This window comes from Pezoporus flaviventris, unplaced genomic scaffold (genome assembly GCF_033815535.1).
Source record: "Pezoporus flaviventris isolate CSIRO_AGI_PZ_B2104156 unplaced genomic scaffold, CSIRO_AGI_Pfla_v1 ptg000047l, whole genome shotgun sequence".
Classification (NCBI taxonomy): Eukaryota; Metazoa; Chordata; class Aves; order Psittaciformes; family Psittacidae; genus Pezoporus; species Pezoporus flaviventris.
In genome coordinates this window covers 16050894-16066585 of record NW_026892595.1, presented here as the reverse complement: position 1 = coordinate 16066585, position 15692 = coordinate 16050894, and the positions used below count along the sequence as shown (strand labels likewise).

Here is a 15692-nt window from a genome sequence, read left to right as displayed (position 1 = left end):
CAACAATTCTTTCAATACTACCTGCAACTCATTTACAATACCAAAACTTACAAGCAAAATTTCTCCAGCAAAACACAGATTGGTTAGAATCACAATATGTGTAACTTTGTACCTTCATACGTTTCTCACATACAGATACATGTCTTAAGAAGTGAAAACTGCACATAGATAAAAGTTTTGAAAATGGGGATGAGTATTTCACAAGATTGATAAAAAATGACTGGTGCAATCAAGAGTTTCTATCTTTATATTATTTGAATGAGTACTTAGAGAACTGAAAACCTAATCACAGATAAAAAAATGTTCTGAGTAAGTCTTCACCTCAAGTAACTTAAATGCTACATCAAAGTCCAAAGTACTCCAGACATCTTCTTACCTGTTATTGTTGTAGCTGATTTAATTTTCAGGGAAGAATATTTCTTTCAGTTAAAAAAAAGCACCCTCACACACACTGACTGTGGTTATCATTCCAGTCATTCATGTAAACCACTGTCAACCATTGGCCACGTTACCATACACATTTGACCATACACCTGTACGTAAAGCATATCTAATAGGAAAAATACGATGCAAATTTCCAAGTGCAAGTACTTACAAATTTTCATGGGTAAACTGTTTTCTATACTGCTTTATGTAACATACCTGTTCTGATTTTAAGGCATCCACCTGCTGCTGAAGATTATTTTCACTCTGGGTAACAGCTATTAACGATGTTTCATCAGACAGCCTGTCTGTCATCCCATGCAAATGTTCTACAAGAGACTGTTGTTCCAGTTTCAACATTTGGTGAACTTCCTTTCTTTTTGTCACTTCACGACTGATATCTTTACCTGAACCTAGATTTCCTCTTACTTTTATTCCTTCATCAACTTTATTCCTTGGACCAGAAGTTTTACTTCTACTTCCAGATGCTGGAGCAGAAGTTTTTGGAGATTTTCCTTGAGAGCATTTTGTCTTAGGAAAATTACTACTACTATTTTCTCTCTGAGCATGGCTAATTATGACTTCTAGTTCTTTACATTTTGCTAGAACTTGTTCTTTCTCATCTTTTAAGGATTTAACTTTTTCATTTAAATGACAAATTTCATTATGTTTTGACTTCAACTGTTCAGAGAGACTGGAAAGTCTCAGGGATAATTCCAGTTTCTCATGCTGGGCAACCTCAAGCTTTTCCATCAGTTCTGTCACATCTTTCTCAACAAATTCTCCAGCCTCAAATGTGTCTACCCTAGACGCCTTGATTTCTTTACTCCCTTCAAAACCAGAAGTTTTAGTTTTAGATAGAACTAATCTATTGCTTTCTAAATAGTGAAGTTTTTCATTCAAATCTTTGAGTTTGAGTTGATATTCAGCTTCCTGCTTTTTCTTATCCTCTTCTAACTCAGTTTTTGCCTTCAGAAGAGTAGCACATTCTTCCTGCAGCTCTTTATAACTAACTTCAAGTTTTTTCTCAGTAAATGCAAAGGCACTCTTCTGCCTTTCACTATCTTCTTGAAGTTGACTGTTTTGGTTTTTAAGTTGCTCATTTTCAGTAATCAGCTTTTCTATTCTTTTTTGTAAGTCCAAAATTTCTGAATTAGAGCTAACACTGTTAAAAATAACATTCTCTTCAGAGCCTATCAACATGCCTTTTAATTTGTCTTCCAGAGTTTTATTTTCCCCCTTAAGAAGGCTATTTTGTGTCTCAAGTTCAGAACATTTTTTTTGAAGGCTATCTTCTCTCTCCCTCATTTGTTCCTGCATCAACTCAGTTTTCAGCTGCAACTCCTGAATTTCTTGTTCAAGGGTACCTTTTTCTTTTTCCTCTTGCCTAAGCACTTCAATCTCATTCTGCATCTCATGGATTTTAAGTGTCATTTCTTCACATTTAGAATTTACAACAGACTGCTGTAGATCCTTAAGGTTTGAGATCTCTAGTATCAACTGATTTTGCTTGGCGAGCAAGTTGTCATTTTCATATTGCACAGCTTTTATCTTTCGACTCATTTCATTTTGGATCTCATCTAACTGCTCCTTATGGTGCATATTCAAGTTATCTTTAAGGCTTTCCATGTTGATCATGTGGTCTTTTTGTAAATCTTCTTTAAGTCTGGAAAGTTCCTCTTCATGACTAAACAGAAGCTTTGTTCTCAGTCTCTCCAATTCTGCTTCTTGAGATTCTGCCATCCTGTCCAAAACTGCATCCTTCTCTCTTTCCAGCATTTCAAGTTTTATTTTGTAATTTGTGACTTCTGCCTCATGTTTTAATTCCAATTCCTTCCTAAATTCAGAGGCAGAAGCCAGCTGAGTTTTCAAATCTTCAATCATAAACTGGTGTTTTTCGGCTTCATTTAATTTACATTCCATATCCACTATATTTTGTTTGGCTCTTTGAACCTGCTCTCTTGAAAAATTCAGTTCTTGGAGAAGATCTTCAATTTTAGTTTGCTGAAGAGACCTCTCTGCTGAAATGACTTCCATCTGTTGCGACAATTCTTGCTTTATTCTTTTCCTTTCATTATCAGCATCTTGCAATTTTACATTCATTTCATTAATTTTAATAGTCATTAAATGCATTTGATCTTTATTAACATTCTCATTCAAACACAGGCTTGAAGTTTTTTCCAATTCTACCTTTTGTTGTGAAAGACGCTGTTCCATTTCCATTGCATGTTGCTTAATTAATTCTTGCTTCATTTGTACAATCTGCTGGCCATGCATTTCATCTAATTCAGCCTGAAGTTGTGCCAGTTTCCTTTGTGTTTCTAATTCCATTCTTTGCACAATGTCAGCTTCAGACTGGCTATCTTTGTAACATCGTTTCTGCAATTCTTCCACAGTTCCCATTAACTGTTTTATTTCATCAGAACATTGTCTTTCTTTCTGTTTGTAGGTAGTAAGTTCAGCTCTCATATTATTTATCTCCTGCATCTTTAGAGAAATCTGTTCTTTTGATTCTTCGAGTAATTTACCGACGTCTGATAATTTTTCCTTGAGCTGAAATGATTTTTTTTCTTCTTCTCCGAGTTTTGCTTCCAGCTCTTCAACTAATGCTTCTTTTTCTTGTAGTTTACTTAAATCTTCTCCCTCATTCTTTCGTTTCTCCTTTAAAAAATGAGCAAACCCATGTTCTTATTTTTAGTTTGATAACTGAACATATATGAACACTTAAGACATTTGAACACAATGACTTTCTTTAGAAGGCTAGTGATAATTTATAAAAAGCAAGTATAAATATTTGTTGATCTCATTTAGAGTTTTTCTGAGTTATTCTCAGAATAGAGTTATTCTTTGGAATAAGGGACAATCCCTGCCCCCCTGCCCTCATCCCTCAAAAAAAAAAAAAGTCAAAAAGAAAATAACCACATCTATTTTTTCCAGCTGTGCTCTGTTACTTAAAACAAAATTTAAAAAGTGCTGCAACCTACTGAAAGTTTTGTCTCTTGTCACTGTTAATGACAATTTTTTTAGTCACTATCCCTCAGTGATATGGTTTAGTCGTGGGTCTTGGCAATCCTGAGGTAATGGTTGGACTTGATGATCTTAAAGGTCTTTGCCAACCAAATTGATTCTATGATTTAAGATATTTTCCATAAAGGATAATTAAAAAAAAAGGAATACGAAGAAAATAATTCATTCTTTCCTTAAGAGAAAAGATTGTTCAAGCAGGTTATTTTGTTAGGGAAAAAAATGAAAATAATGTAGTTTCATGAAGGCATTCTAATACACAGTATAGTTTCATAATTTGTTGTAAATATTTCTGCATTTTTTAAAACACAATAAATACTAGTGATATAAAAAAATCAGTTTTAAATAATATACATATTAAATGCCAGTTGACAGAACCAGTCTTAAAAACTTAGGATCTTTGTATGCATTATATGCTGCACACTCACAATCTCTGCTTTGGCCCTTCCATTTCAATGGAACCACAAAATCCTGAAAAGAAAGACAGACTAGGAAGAGACATCTTTCTAGTAAGGCACATACCACTTCATATGTGGTGATTTTGTCTCGAAGATGCGTAATATGCAGTTCAAATTCTTCATTCTTTTTTTGATAATTCTTCAGCAGATATTCTTGTTCTTCTAGCTGTTGCTGATGTGATATTATCTGTTGCTTGGCTTGCAATAAATCAGCAGCTGTGCAACTATGGCTGGTGTTCCTTAGGGCTTCACTTGCCTGCAACTTAAATGTTAAAAAAACCCAAACATAAAGTATATCAAGTTTTTCAGAAACAGCTTACACTACATATAAACTATCACAACATTTTGTAAGTTCTTTTAGGAGGAACTGAAATATACTTTTTCTTTTCGGATGGCCAACCAATGGAAAACACTTAATATTGAAATGTTTTATGGTGAGCTAGCACAGGACAGCAGTGCCTCAGAAACATTCCTAAGTATGAACTAGTTTTAAGTGCTGCCCTCAAAAATCAGATTTTTAATAGTAAATACTCAGATGTCAGAATACAACCCACTTGCAATTCAAAAAAAGCTATATAAAGTGCTTAATCAGCATAAAATACTATAATATTCAACTACAACACTATAAACTTTAGTCACAGATTAAGTGTCCACAGCATGTCAAACACCAGTGTTTTCTAGAACAAATCCTTCTCTGAAACTTAACTGTGGTATTTAAACTACCTTCTAATAACACTGCAAGAGTGCAGGTTTTACCTAAAATATAGGAAGGACTGGAGTACGAAATGATGGCCCACCAAAGTTGATGGTTGACTGCTTTAATTTCAAAGGGAACAGGGTGGATTTCTGCTCAAAGCTCTGAGAACTAATTACACAAGTGCTCTTCCTTAAGATAACTGCTATCATCCAGCGCTTACCAGAAGCAATTACTACATACAGGACTAATCTTCATTATTTTATAGTGAATTAATACAATAAAGCAGGTATTATAATGACAGCTGTAGGGCCAGTAAAGTAACTGATCTGAACTAAGAGACCCAATTCTTAAAGGAATGCACAGAAATTTCTGTTTCTGCAGGAAGTAGCCATTTATGGACCCTCCCAAGTGACACTGATTTTCAAACCCCCAGAAACTATTTGTAGTCCTGTAACTTACATGCTGAAACTGAATTTGCAGTTTTTGACTTTGTTCAGTAAGCTCCAAGAATTCCCTCATAGTTTCATCCTTTTCTTTCCGTGCCTGCTGTAGGTTAGTAGTGAGCTGAGTGATAATGTCATCTCTTTTTTTGATAGCAGCTTCAAATTCCTGCAGCTACAAAAGACAATATTTAAACTATTAGCACACATCAAAGTCACAAAAACCCCACCCAAACAGAACTAATTTATTCTAGCTAAGTAAGAATATGCCCTAACCTCTCCATTTAAAAGAAGTCGCACAGACGTACTAGAACATATTTCCATTCCCCCTACACTCACAAATTCTATTTATAAATATTTCAAAAACAGACTTTTCCCCTCATTTAACAACATATGACCTCTCCATAAACCATATTTATGAGAGAACAGAATCTGAACCTTTAAGAGGATTAATTAAATATATAAACTAAAAAGTGTGGCCACATAAGCAAACCAACATAAATGAATCCAGAGTATCTATTCATAGTGTTTCAGCAATTTTGTACAACTACTCATGTGCATTCATCTCTCACCAAGAATGCAATAAATGCATTCATCATACTAAATAGATACAAGGCAGTATCCTACATCGTGAACACGGAGAAATTATTCATAACTACATGAGAAAACCAGCTCAAGCTGCAAAACTGATACAGTGAACTTAATAGTTTAAACTTTAGGAATTGATGAAGCAATGATAAAAGTACAGGAAAAATCCTTTGCAAGTGTTTTATTTTTTTGTAGCATTACACTCATGCAGTCGGAAATTCTACAATATTAGTTGGGCCTATTTTCATGTGCAATTATATAGACACATTAATTTAAAGTCACTTTGCCAATCTGAACTCTGTTAAAGCTAGTGGAAACTTCATCTCTATGTATTGCAAATGTCTCAGTCCATCACGCACCTTCTGTAACAGTTTTGTTTACAATGCCCCTAACAAAGAATTTTACCCAGGTTATATCCTGAGTCCTGAAGTTAAAATTATAATGCTTCCAGAAAATGTTTACCGATTGAGAGGACAAGGACAATATTTAATGGGATATACAAAACAGAAGTTGCTAAAACAAGCCAAACTATGCAAAGAATCTGATGATTTTTTTTTAATTTCTTCCCAGAACACTGCAGTGACCTCCTACTTTAAAAGCATGGACTTAGTGGTAATACTAGATGCTTGTTATAACAGAGAAAATTAGGAATGGATCAGACGCTTACGTGTGTCATACCTTCCCTTTTGCATCTGTCCAATGAAACTGACTAATTAAATTTATGTGTTCCAATCCACACATTGTTATACGGTAATTTTCAATTTTTTTAATTCAATCTTTTTACCAAACAGGCAGAAGTAAAGCACACAACACATCTTTTGCACTCTCTATTTAAAATCCTTTTGTGTCTTCTGAAACATAAACCATAAACATTTCTCAACTGAGATATTATGCACTGTACCATCACCATCCAAAAATATGCTGCAAATATTGTAGTGTTATTGTACCACAGCCTGCTTTAATTTATTTTTAATTTATTTTTAAAATAGTAATCAGACATTAAAAAAAATGCAAACATTTTCAATTTTAGCTTTTTCAGGAAAAACATTAGCTACGATTGTGGAATCTGGAATTATGTTTATGTTATTTATTAGGCTGTAATTATGACTATTATGTTTAGTACAACAGATACAAGACACAGAAATCAGAAGTTAAGCTTGACTTAAAATGCAACACCAGAAATTCACCAATTGACAAAGGAACAATAAATCACCTCCTCCAGAGCAACCACTTAAAGATCACTCTAGTATGGTGGAAAACATGTCATCCATTTTCACAGATAAAATACAAATGAAAGCAGAAAAAACTGAAACCATGCAATAACAACAGTGAAAATGACTGAACAGCAGAACAATTTTTGATTTCTATAGTACTTTGCAAAAAAACACAGAAAAACCACAATGACATGACCTGAATCCAAATTGAAAGATAGACATAAGTAAGATATGAAGCATGATAAAGCATTAACTTCAGTGCATTGCAACACTTGCTTAAACTGGAAGAATAGTCTTCACTTTAAAACCCATTTTTAAATTTCAATGGTATTTCTAAAGTAAGAAATACCTTCTTGTAATCTAAAGTTACTGGATGTTTATTAAAAAATTCTGACACAGTTGCCTTGTATTTCAGACTGTGAAGTCTGACATACAAACACCTTTTTGGTTCAAGGTTCAACTCAGTTATGTCATTCTTTGGGAAGTAAAACCTGGGGTTTTTCTGACCTTGGAGGAAGGTATTAAAAAAAATGCAGTGTTTGCACAACTAGTGAAGAATTAGGGCTTTTCTTGAAGAAAAGTCTTTCCATGCCCGATCAGAAGAAAGTCACTGGAAAGAAGACTGGAATTTCAGTCATATAATACAGAGAAAAACACCACACAGTGGAAATGCCATGCAAAGCAACAGAGGGCATGGTATGTGATTGACACAAATTATGTGTAATTCTCTATCACACACTGACTGCATTCTGAACAGCTACCATTAAGTGTGAACTCTTTCAGGTGATGTTTTGCATTTTTACATGTAACCGAGTAGCAAGTAGAAAGCAACATAAGGTAATTATACCTGTTGCAATCCTTCTGTACCATATGCTGCCCTCATTTCTTCTAGCTCTTTGTTTAGCTCTTCAACCTCTTGTTGTTTCCCAGCCAATTCATTCTCCATCACCTCTAGCTGCGTGTGAGAGTGCTGCATTCCATGCTCAGAACAAATCTCTCCAACTCCAAAGTCTTCTTCCTAAATCAATCCAAGTTCCTTAACATGCCATTTTTTATGCTTTATCACAGTAAGTAAACTCAAATATCAAATTCAGTATCAAATGCCACCTTAGAACATTAACATACAATACAGCATCGCAGACCTTATTGCCATGGTAACCTCCTTTGCTAGTATAATTCACACCTTGAAAGCACTGACATAAAGCGTTTCTGCAAGTTGTTTCATAATCTTAGCCTTAACAGAAGTAATAGATTGTTTGGCATTTCAAGTTTAACAATACACGCTATCAATATATAGCAAACTGCAGATGCATAGCACAGCATGGAAAATAAAGTATTAGTCAGCAACACAGTTTTTGCTTAAAACAAACTAAGGTTTTTAGTATTCATCATTAGTATTATGATTCAATTTGCAGTACTGTACCCTGATTAAGTCTGCAGGTATAGCTGTTCTTGTCATAAAACTGCAACCGTTTACCTGTGTAAAGACAATTTCTAAATACATTATTATCTGAAATAAAGCTTGATTTCTATTTTCCATTCATTTGAGTCTTATACGGTGATTTCTGCAGAGTCACTGGAATTTTATGCTACAAAAATTTATTCAATTTGAAATACAGAATAGCTTTATATACTGTGAATTGCATCAAAGTAAGCATAGGTAACAGGTAAAACACTTCAAACTGCAAAAATAAACACTACTATCTAAGAACAAAAAACATATTACCAATTCAAACATCTAGATTAAACAAAGGTATTCAGATTTAAAGGTCAATGCAAAGCTTTATACTTAAAATTATTAAAATGCAATATTATTGCATTTTAAATTGTTTACTATTTCTATATATTACTAAACATATTTATGCTTCTGAAATATATTTATACACCTCAAGATTTGCTCTGAAAGTCACCAATCTCTCAATAGGGGATGAAAGACAGTATCATAGACTCTTACATTCAATGTGAAGGAATTCCTTAAAAATTGAAAAAGAACAGAAATTATATATTCAATATAAGACATTTGAAAAAAATCTTCTTTCACTCACCTAGCATTGCAACCCCGTTCAGTTCCTATAAGAATTTTGGTTCTATAGATTGTACAAACAAAGAGGTATCAATCTCCAAAAGTACAAGCCAAAGTAGCAATTACAGCTTAAAAATCACAAAAATCCAAATCAAATGAAAATAATATGCTGTGTACTTGTGAACAACCACAAGACAGGCAGGCAAGCTTTTAAAACAGCAGACCAATGTTTTAAAATGAAAAAGCAAGAACAGCTGTATTTCCCCTCAGAGCTCTTTATTACATCAGAGCCTGAAAGAAAAATAATGGTACTAGAGATGGAAAGGCATCATAGCATTTCAAACCCAAACACTACATTTGCATCAAAATAAGAAGCTATACTGCTCAGATATCTGCCATAGTCCAGATCAAGGCTCATTTACAAAGGACTAAGATGCCTGACCAAATCAGTAACTACACTGTCATAAATGGGATCAATATAGTCATTGAGTTTGTATTAAGAGACTGCATTAAATGTCTGCATTAGACAAGAATTTGCAGAGCTGACACAATGCCCTTTCAATTCCCGACCTCCTCAGTAAAAAGGAAAACACCACAGACAGACTAATACCTTACTTTAGAAAGAATTGAAAAAAAATTGCAGCAAAAAGCAGGCTGCTTATAGAGGCACTGCACATCACTTGTGTATTGCCAGATGTTCGCCCCACATTCAGGCATACAAGTTTCTACACAGTGCCTGGCATCAATGTCTTTATTCAGATTTTGGTGCATGTCCCAGAATAATAACACAATTAGATTAAAAGAAACTCTAGTATGAAATAGTTCTTTTCCTTTTAACTCCCATTTTATTTAGGCTTAATTGATTAAGATGTAGTGTATAATTCTTGTCATCTACCCCAGTGGACATGCTCCTCTCTTCCTGTGAATGATTTCTGTGTGCAACAATCAGACTCTTAGATGCTCTACAACAAGAGGTACTAGGAAAGACATAAAAGCCTTATCTCATTAGATGTTCCAGACTTCTCAGCAGCTGAAATTTCCACAAAAGACCTTTTATTTATAAAAGGAATTCTACATTCAAGACAACTGTCTGGAACTTCATAAATCCTGCCTTATTCCACAGGAGCTCTTAGACATCACAGAAAGAGAACCACAGTAACATGGTAGTCCACGCTATTTCTCATCTAATACCTTCTACTTTCAAATGCCTTATGCCTTCTGGTACAGTGCAAGTTGAAACATGGTAAGACAACAAACTGCACTCTAATCTATGGAAAAAGCAGTCAGGCCACTGCAGCAAGGCGCTGTGCTGAAGGGAGCCTCACAAGGAGCCTCGCAACTACTGGCATGACAAAAATTCTGCTGTGTCAGAGCAGACAAAGAGTTGGGACTGAGTTATTAGCTCCAAAACATCTTGGTTTAAAATTAATTGTTCACTTGTCTGCAATATTGTGTTACAAGGTAATTAGACAAGGCCCACTGGACATCTGCGTTTTGTCTCATGGTCCCAGAGGTTAACCATACAGAGGTCTTCTGCAAGCCTGTAAGTACTATTGATGCAGATTCTTATAGTTTCTTCTTTTAAAACTTTGCAATTTACCTTTAATGCTGAAATGTCCTTACGCCTTAATGCCTTTTGATGTGCTTAGTTACACTCCCCAGAAAATAATTAAACATTTAAAGAAACAATCAAACTGCAGAGCATTTTAAGGTAATGGAAGCAAAGAATAACATGAGATCTGGATACAATTGTGTAAAGAAACCAAAGAGTAATAAAAAGCTATACTTAACAACAAATTAGATACACATTAGCAACTTCTTTAGTGAATAAAAGACATGAAAGTTATGGAAGTCCTTAAAAGGACATTCTGTCTGACTTTCTTCCTTGCTTGTATTTTCAAAATAATTCACAGAAATATCAATTACCAATATAAAGTAAAAAATAATTTGTGGTCTATTAGCTAAAAATAAAGGTATAATTTATATTGCATCAGTAAATACATATGCTTAAGATAAATGAATCTTCCAGAGAAGCATAATGAAAACCAACTTCCATCACTGAATTAAGGCAGCAATTCACGACAATTGCCACCAGAGGTCAGGATTAAATTTATGAAATCACTGTATTCCTTTTAATGTTCCTTTGACGTTGGAAGACCTGAAATTGTACCTCAGAAATATCAGTACTAATATATAATGTGTAACTACTTATAGCATTAATGCCAATACTACAGAGATTTTCCTTTATAAATAGAAAATTCAAGCTCCCATAAATCTACTGTTCAAACACCGATTTAAAAATTGCTTTGATTTGGTAGTAGAAACATATAGCAGTATCTGGAATGGACTAATAATTTTACCTTCTGTTTTGTCCCATGTCATTGTCGTCCCCCGTCCCCCCTTTTATTCCTTCACAAAAATTAATATTTAGACCACCAACAACACCTGTCAATGTTCTCGGCATCTTCTCAATTTTCTGGTTATGTCACAACAGACTATATAAAACTTAGGTAAAATTAACAATTAGGACAACTTGAGAAAATGAATTTCAGTTCTGTTTGGTGGGTTTTGTTTATTTTGGTTTTGCTGGGGTATGTGGTTTTGTTTTTTTTTTGTGCGTGTGTTCGTTTTTGGTGTTTTTTGGGGGGAAGAGGGAGGAGTACAATCCATAAATTAAAACCACTTTCAGTATGTGATGAAAACAATTACAGTCATGTAACTAAAATTAGTAACTTCTGAAGGATAACAACTGATGTCTTTTTAAAATATCCTGGCTTAGTATTTTTTTCTGTGTATTAATAGCACACAAGAGAAAATTTCTTTACGTAGTGGTTAAGGTTCAGGTATAGAATTTCATTAACATTTAAAAAAATCCCCTTCTTTGTAAACTTCATATTGACTATCTTTTCAGAAGTACATTTTGCAAGCTGGTAAGAGAGTCAATAAGAGAAGAACAAACAAAAGAATCAGGTGGAACAGTTTTCCAGTTGCACTGTAAAATTGAGGCATATGGAATATGGGCAATTCTACCTTACACAGTTATAAAAAAAAACTAAAAATTTTAGCTGTTGGAAAAAGCCCAACTTCACTTAGTTCTGAGTTTAGACCACAACCTTAAATAGCTAGTCATAACTACATTTAAGTCTATGGGGTCTACGTTTCTATGAATATGTTGTTTCTTAGTACTCCAAAAAGGAGGGCATGTATCTGAAAAAAGGTAAGCTCAAGATTTCATACAACTTTGTAACTGTGCTATTACAGAAAAAAAATTAAGTTATTCTCATCTTCTTCAACTAAAAAAGGCTTCAGAACACTTTATTCACAGGATGGTCATTAAGTATAGCTTTTAGTAATAAAAGTAACATTACAGCTACCATGAAACGTATTGAAAATTCAGTTCCTAAAATATATGCATTCCTAAGCATGTGGTTTCCTCACTGCAGATACCAATCAACTGTAATGAACTGGAATGAAGAGCTCATTAAGGACAGCAGCTCTCACCACTTGAATCTGTTCTTCAACAGATCAAGTATCATGCTACTATTCACAAGTTTTGTGTTGCCTACTTATGTCTTAGAAAGTAACTCTCGAGGAGGTAAAAAGTCTTTCTGAAGGAATGAGAATAAACAGCACCTAGAAATGCATCTGTCATTGCATTTTTGAGGAAATCTGCAATTTTTTAAAAAGCACATTCAGAAGGCAATCTGGCTGTAATTCTACTGTTTTTAGTATCTGGAAAATTGATCCCTACCATACTCTGTAGACACCTACAGATATCTTTGAAGAATGAAGCAGGATAAAGTTAAGTGTTTAGATGTGAAAACTGATATCCGACTGATACCAACACCAAAACACTCAAAACCATAACATATCCACAATTCCCATGAAGCACTGTCCATCTTTTCTGTATTGTGTCTCCTTGTGCAAAGTTGAGTTTCTTGAACTTTTGTGATCAATCTCCAACACTGCTTCCTACAACCTCAGAAGTGGTCAAAATTTCTTAGTTATATTTATATATATATATATAAAATACATCTCACTTATAAAAATACATGAACATCAATGACATTGTCAACTGTTTTCAAGGGTTCATTCTTTACATACTGCATATTCCATTTAATAGTAATCACATACCATTGTAATGAATAGTCTGAAAAGGTGCAGTAAGGTCATAACACTTGTTCAAAAGTGTATTTGCTACACTCTCGATGGCAAACTGTGTGCACATACTGCCTTATCATCTTACCATACATTAAGCTAACTCAGATTCTTTTTGTTCTTTGCTACTTCAATTCTTTGGACAAAATAAACCACATTTTACCTATGAAAAATATTAAGTCTTTAAACAACTCCCCCCCTGCCCGGGTAGTTTACTTCAACACCCTGCAACCACCCCTCCATAAAAACCTTTTTTCTTTCTTTCATTTACAGCATTCCCCAGCAGCTGGACTGGAATCTGACTGCAAAAGTGCTGGTCTCAGTTGTTCGTTTTCTTTTCCTTTGGGTTAAATTGCATCACAAAACCACATGCCATAAGATGGACCACAACTGACCAGACCATATGGGTCAGTGGGTCAGTATTCTGTATTTGAAAGCAGCCAGTAATGAATGTGAGGGAATGTTTTGCTGTATTCACAAATGCTTTTTTTTTCCTCAACATACCTGAAGAAAGCGACACCGGTTAAAAACAAGGACAGGGGGAAAAAAATGGGAGAGAAAGAGTCAAACTGGGGAGGAGAGGGGCAGGAAAAAGAATTCAACTAAAAAGGCCGAGACAAAACCTATGGAGGAAACTGTAACTGGGATTTGATACGAGAGGTTGGGAAGAAAAACTAATGCTTTCATCTAGGACAAGTTGAGCTGATCATTAGGAGGATCCCAATATAAGAAGAGAGAATAAAAGAGAAGTTTTCAAGGGAGAGAGAAAACAATATAAAAGAAGAAAGAAGGAAAAACACTTGGATGAAGTTGGAAAGGCTGGTAAAGTCTTCAGAATGACTGAGGAAAAGGAATATTAGAAACAGGCTGAAAAAGCCGGTACGACTGAGCTAAGAAACCAAGCACAGGGAAAAAGGGAATGGGGAAGGGAAGCTGAAAAGACTGACAGGAGCTACTGGAGAGAATGGAAAAATTTACGAAAACCTAGGGGATAGAAAACAGACACAGGGTTGGTCAAGCAAATAGGCTGGAAGAAGGGGCAAGTGGAGACAGAGCATTTAAGTTGGGAAAGAAAAGTTCCAGTTTTCAGGGCATGTCTAGACTGCCCACTGTGATAATGATTTTACTTTTGCACCATGCAGTGCACCGGGTTGGGGACACATTGTCTAGTGTGTATACGCCCTCAGTTTTCACAATAGGCACCTATAATACTAGTATGGAAATGCGTAGTTACCTTCTCTTACAAAAGGCTAAATCAAGACAGGAACAAAGCATTCCACACCAAATTTACTTCAGCAACTGAGACATTTGGTTACTTCATCCCCTCTTGTCAAGTTTAAGATTTTTGGGTGTGTTTTACAGAAGAATTTAGCACAGAGATCTGCAAAACAAACCCAGACTGTCACTACAGAAAGTGATTGGTTTAGGCATAAAAATTATTTTTTTAAACTAGAACAATATTCACTATGTTCAGATATTCCATGGCTATTTCATGTTCTTGACCCACATCTTTGCATGAGATAGTTTGCTGGTTTTTATAATAAACAGTTTTATTTGGCAAGACCAAAGTCCCATATATGCTATGACCTTTTGACATGACAGAGATGAATAGTAGATGCTAATATGAGGTGTGGTGACCCTGTCTGGCAATTCAGCTCCCCACGCTGACCCCCAGTCACTCCCTCACCAGCAGGATGGAGGAGAAACTCAGAAGGGCAAAAGCAAGAAAAGTTCACAGGTCAAGATAAAGAGAGCTTAACAAATGAAAGAAAACAATACAAAACCCCCAAATAACAAGGGATGCAAAGGCAATCCCTCACCACCTTGCACCAGCAGACTGATGCCCAGCCAGTTACAGAGCAGCAGCTGCTTTGGAACTCATCAAAACGTAATCAACTTGTTAAATAGTTTCCCACAGAAAATTAGTAGAAATTATGCACAGCCACAACTCCTATGGCAACACAAAGCATTAATACAACCGTAATGATGACATCGTTACAACAGTTCATTATCTACTGCAATGTTGATTATAGTTGCCATCCCATGATGTAGTTGACATAGTGTTTGCTTTAATGGTACATTAATCAGACCAGTAATGACATGCAACAGCTTTGTCTACAGCACATCTGCTCTTTCTTTCCTTTTTATTTGTAGGAAACAACGCACAGCATTGCAGTAAACATGTAAAAGAAGTTAGGAAAAGCATTACGTCAGTCTTACCTCAGAACTGTAATCTTCTACTGTGGTGGAAATTTCACTTTCTGGCTAAAATAAAATATTAAAATATTTACAATGATGGCACACTAAAAATATTATACAAGACATTTTTCATCTGTTTCTGAGAATTCAGACAATACTTGAAAATATTAAGATACACATGAATTTGATTAGTGCATATGAATGTGTATATATATATATATATATATATATATATATATAAAAGTATCTAGTGAAGGCCACCTTCCCTTACATCCAATGCTTTAAAAAAGAAAAAGTTACTTTGCTGTTCAACTATGATCACAGAAACATTACCTGAGTCTTCTACTGAAAATACAACCTATAGATACAAAACAGTATTTTGGAAATGTAACTTATAATTTATTTGGTTTGGGGTTTTTTTTTTGGTTTTGTTAAGAAATAAGTAGTACCAAGAAAAGGACTTTTTTC

General features: G+C 34.7%; 1 protein-coding gene across 15 annotated transcripts in view; it reads right to left on the bottom strand.

Moving 5' to 3' along the window:
• AKAP9 (A-kinase anchoring protein 9) overlaps positions 1–15692 on the bottom strand; it is a 429434-nt gene that overhangs the window by 64800 nt on the left and 348942 nt on the right. For 11 of the 15 annotated variants that reach the window (XM_061468443.1, XM_061468440.1, XM_061468444.1 and 8 more), the window contains 6 exons: positions 15246–15290; positions 8268–8321; positions 7692–7862; positions 5062–5217; positions 3970–4167; positions 643–3084 (listed from right to left, as the gene is read on the bottom strand). In XM_061468443.1, the coding sequence (XP_061324427.1) occupies positions 643–3084; positions 3970–4167; positions 5062–5217; positions 7692–7862; positions 8268–8321; positions 15246–15290 (3066 nt within the window). The remainder of the gene's footprint in view (positions 1–642; positions 3085–3969; positions 4168–5061; positions 5218–7691; positions 7863–8267; positions 8322–15245; positions 15291–15692) is intronic. The other 4 variants (XM_061468447.1, XM_061468457.1, XM_061468452.1 and 1 more) reach the window with 3 other exon arrangements.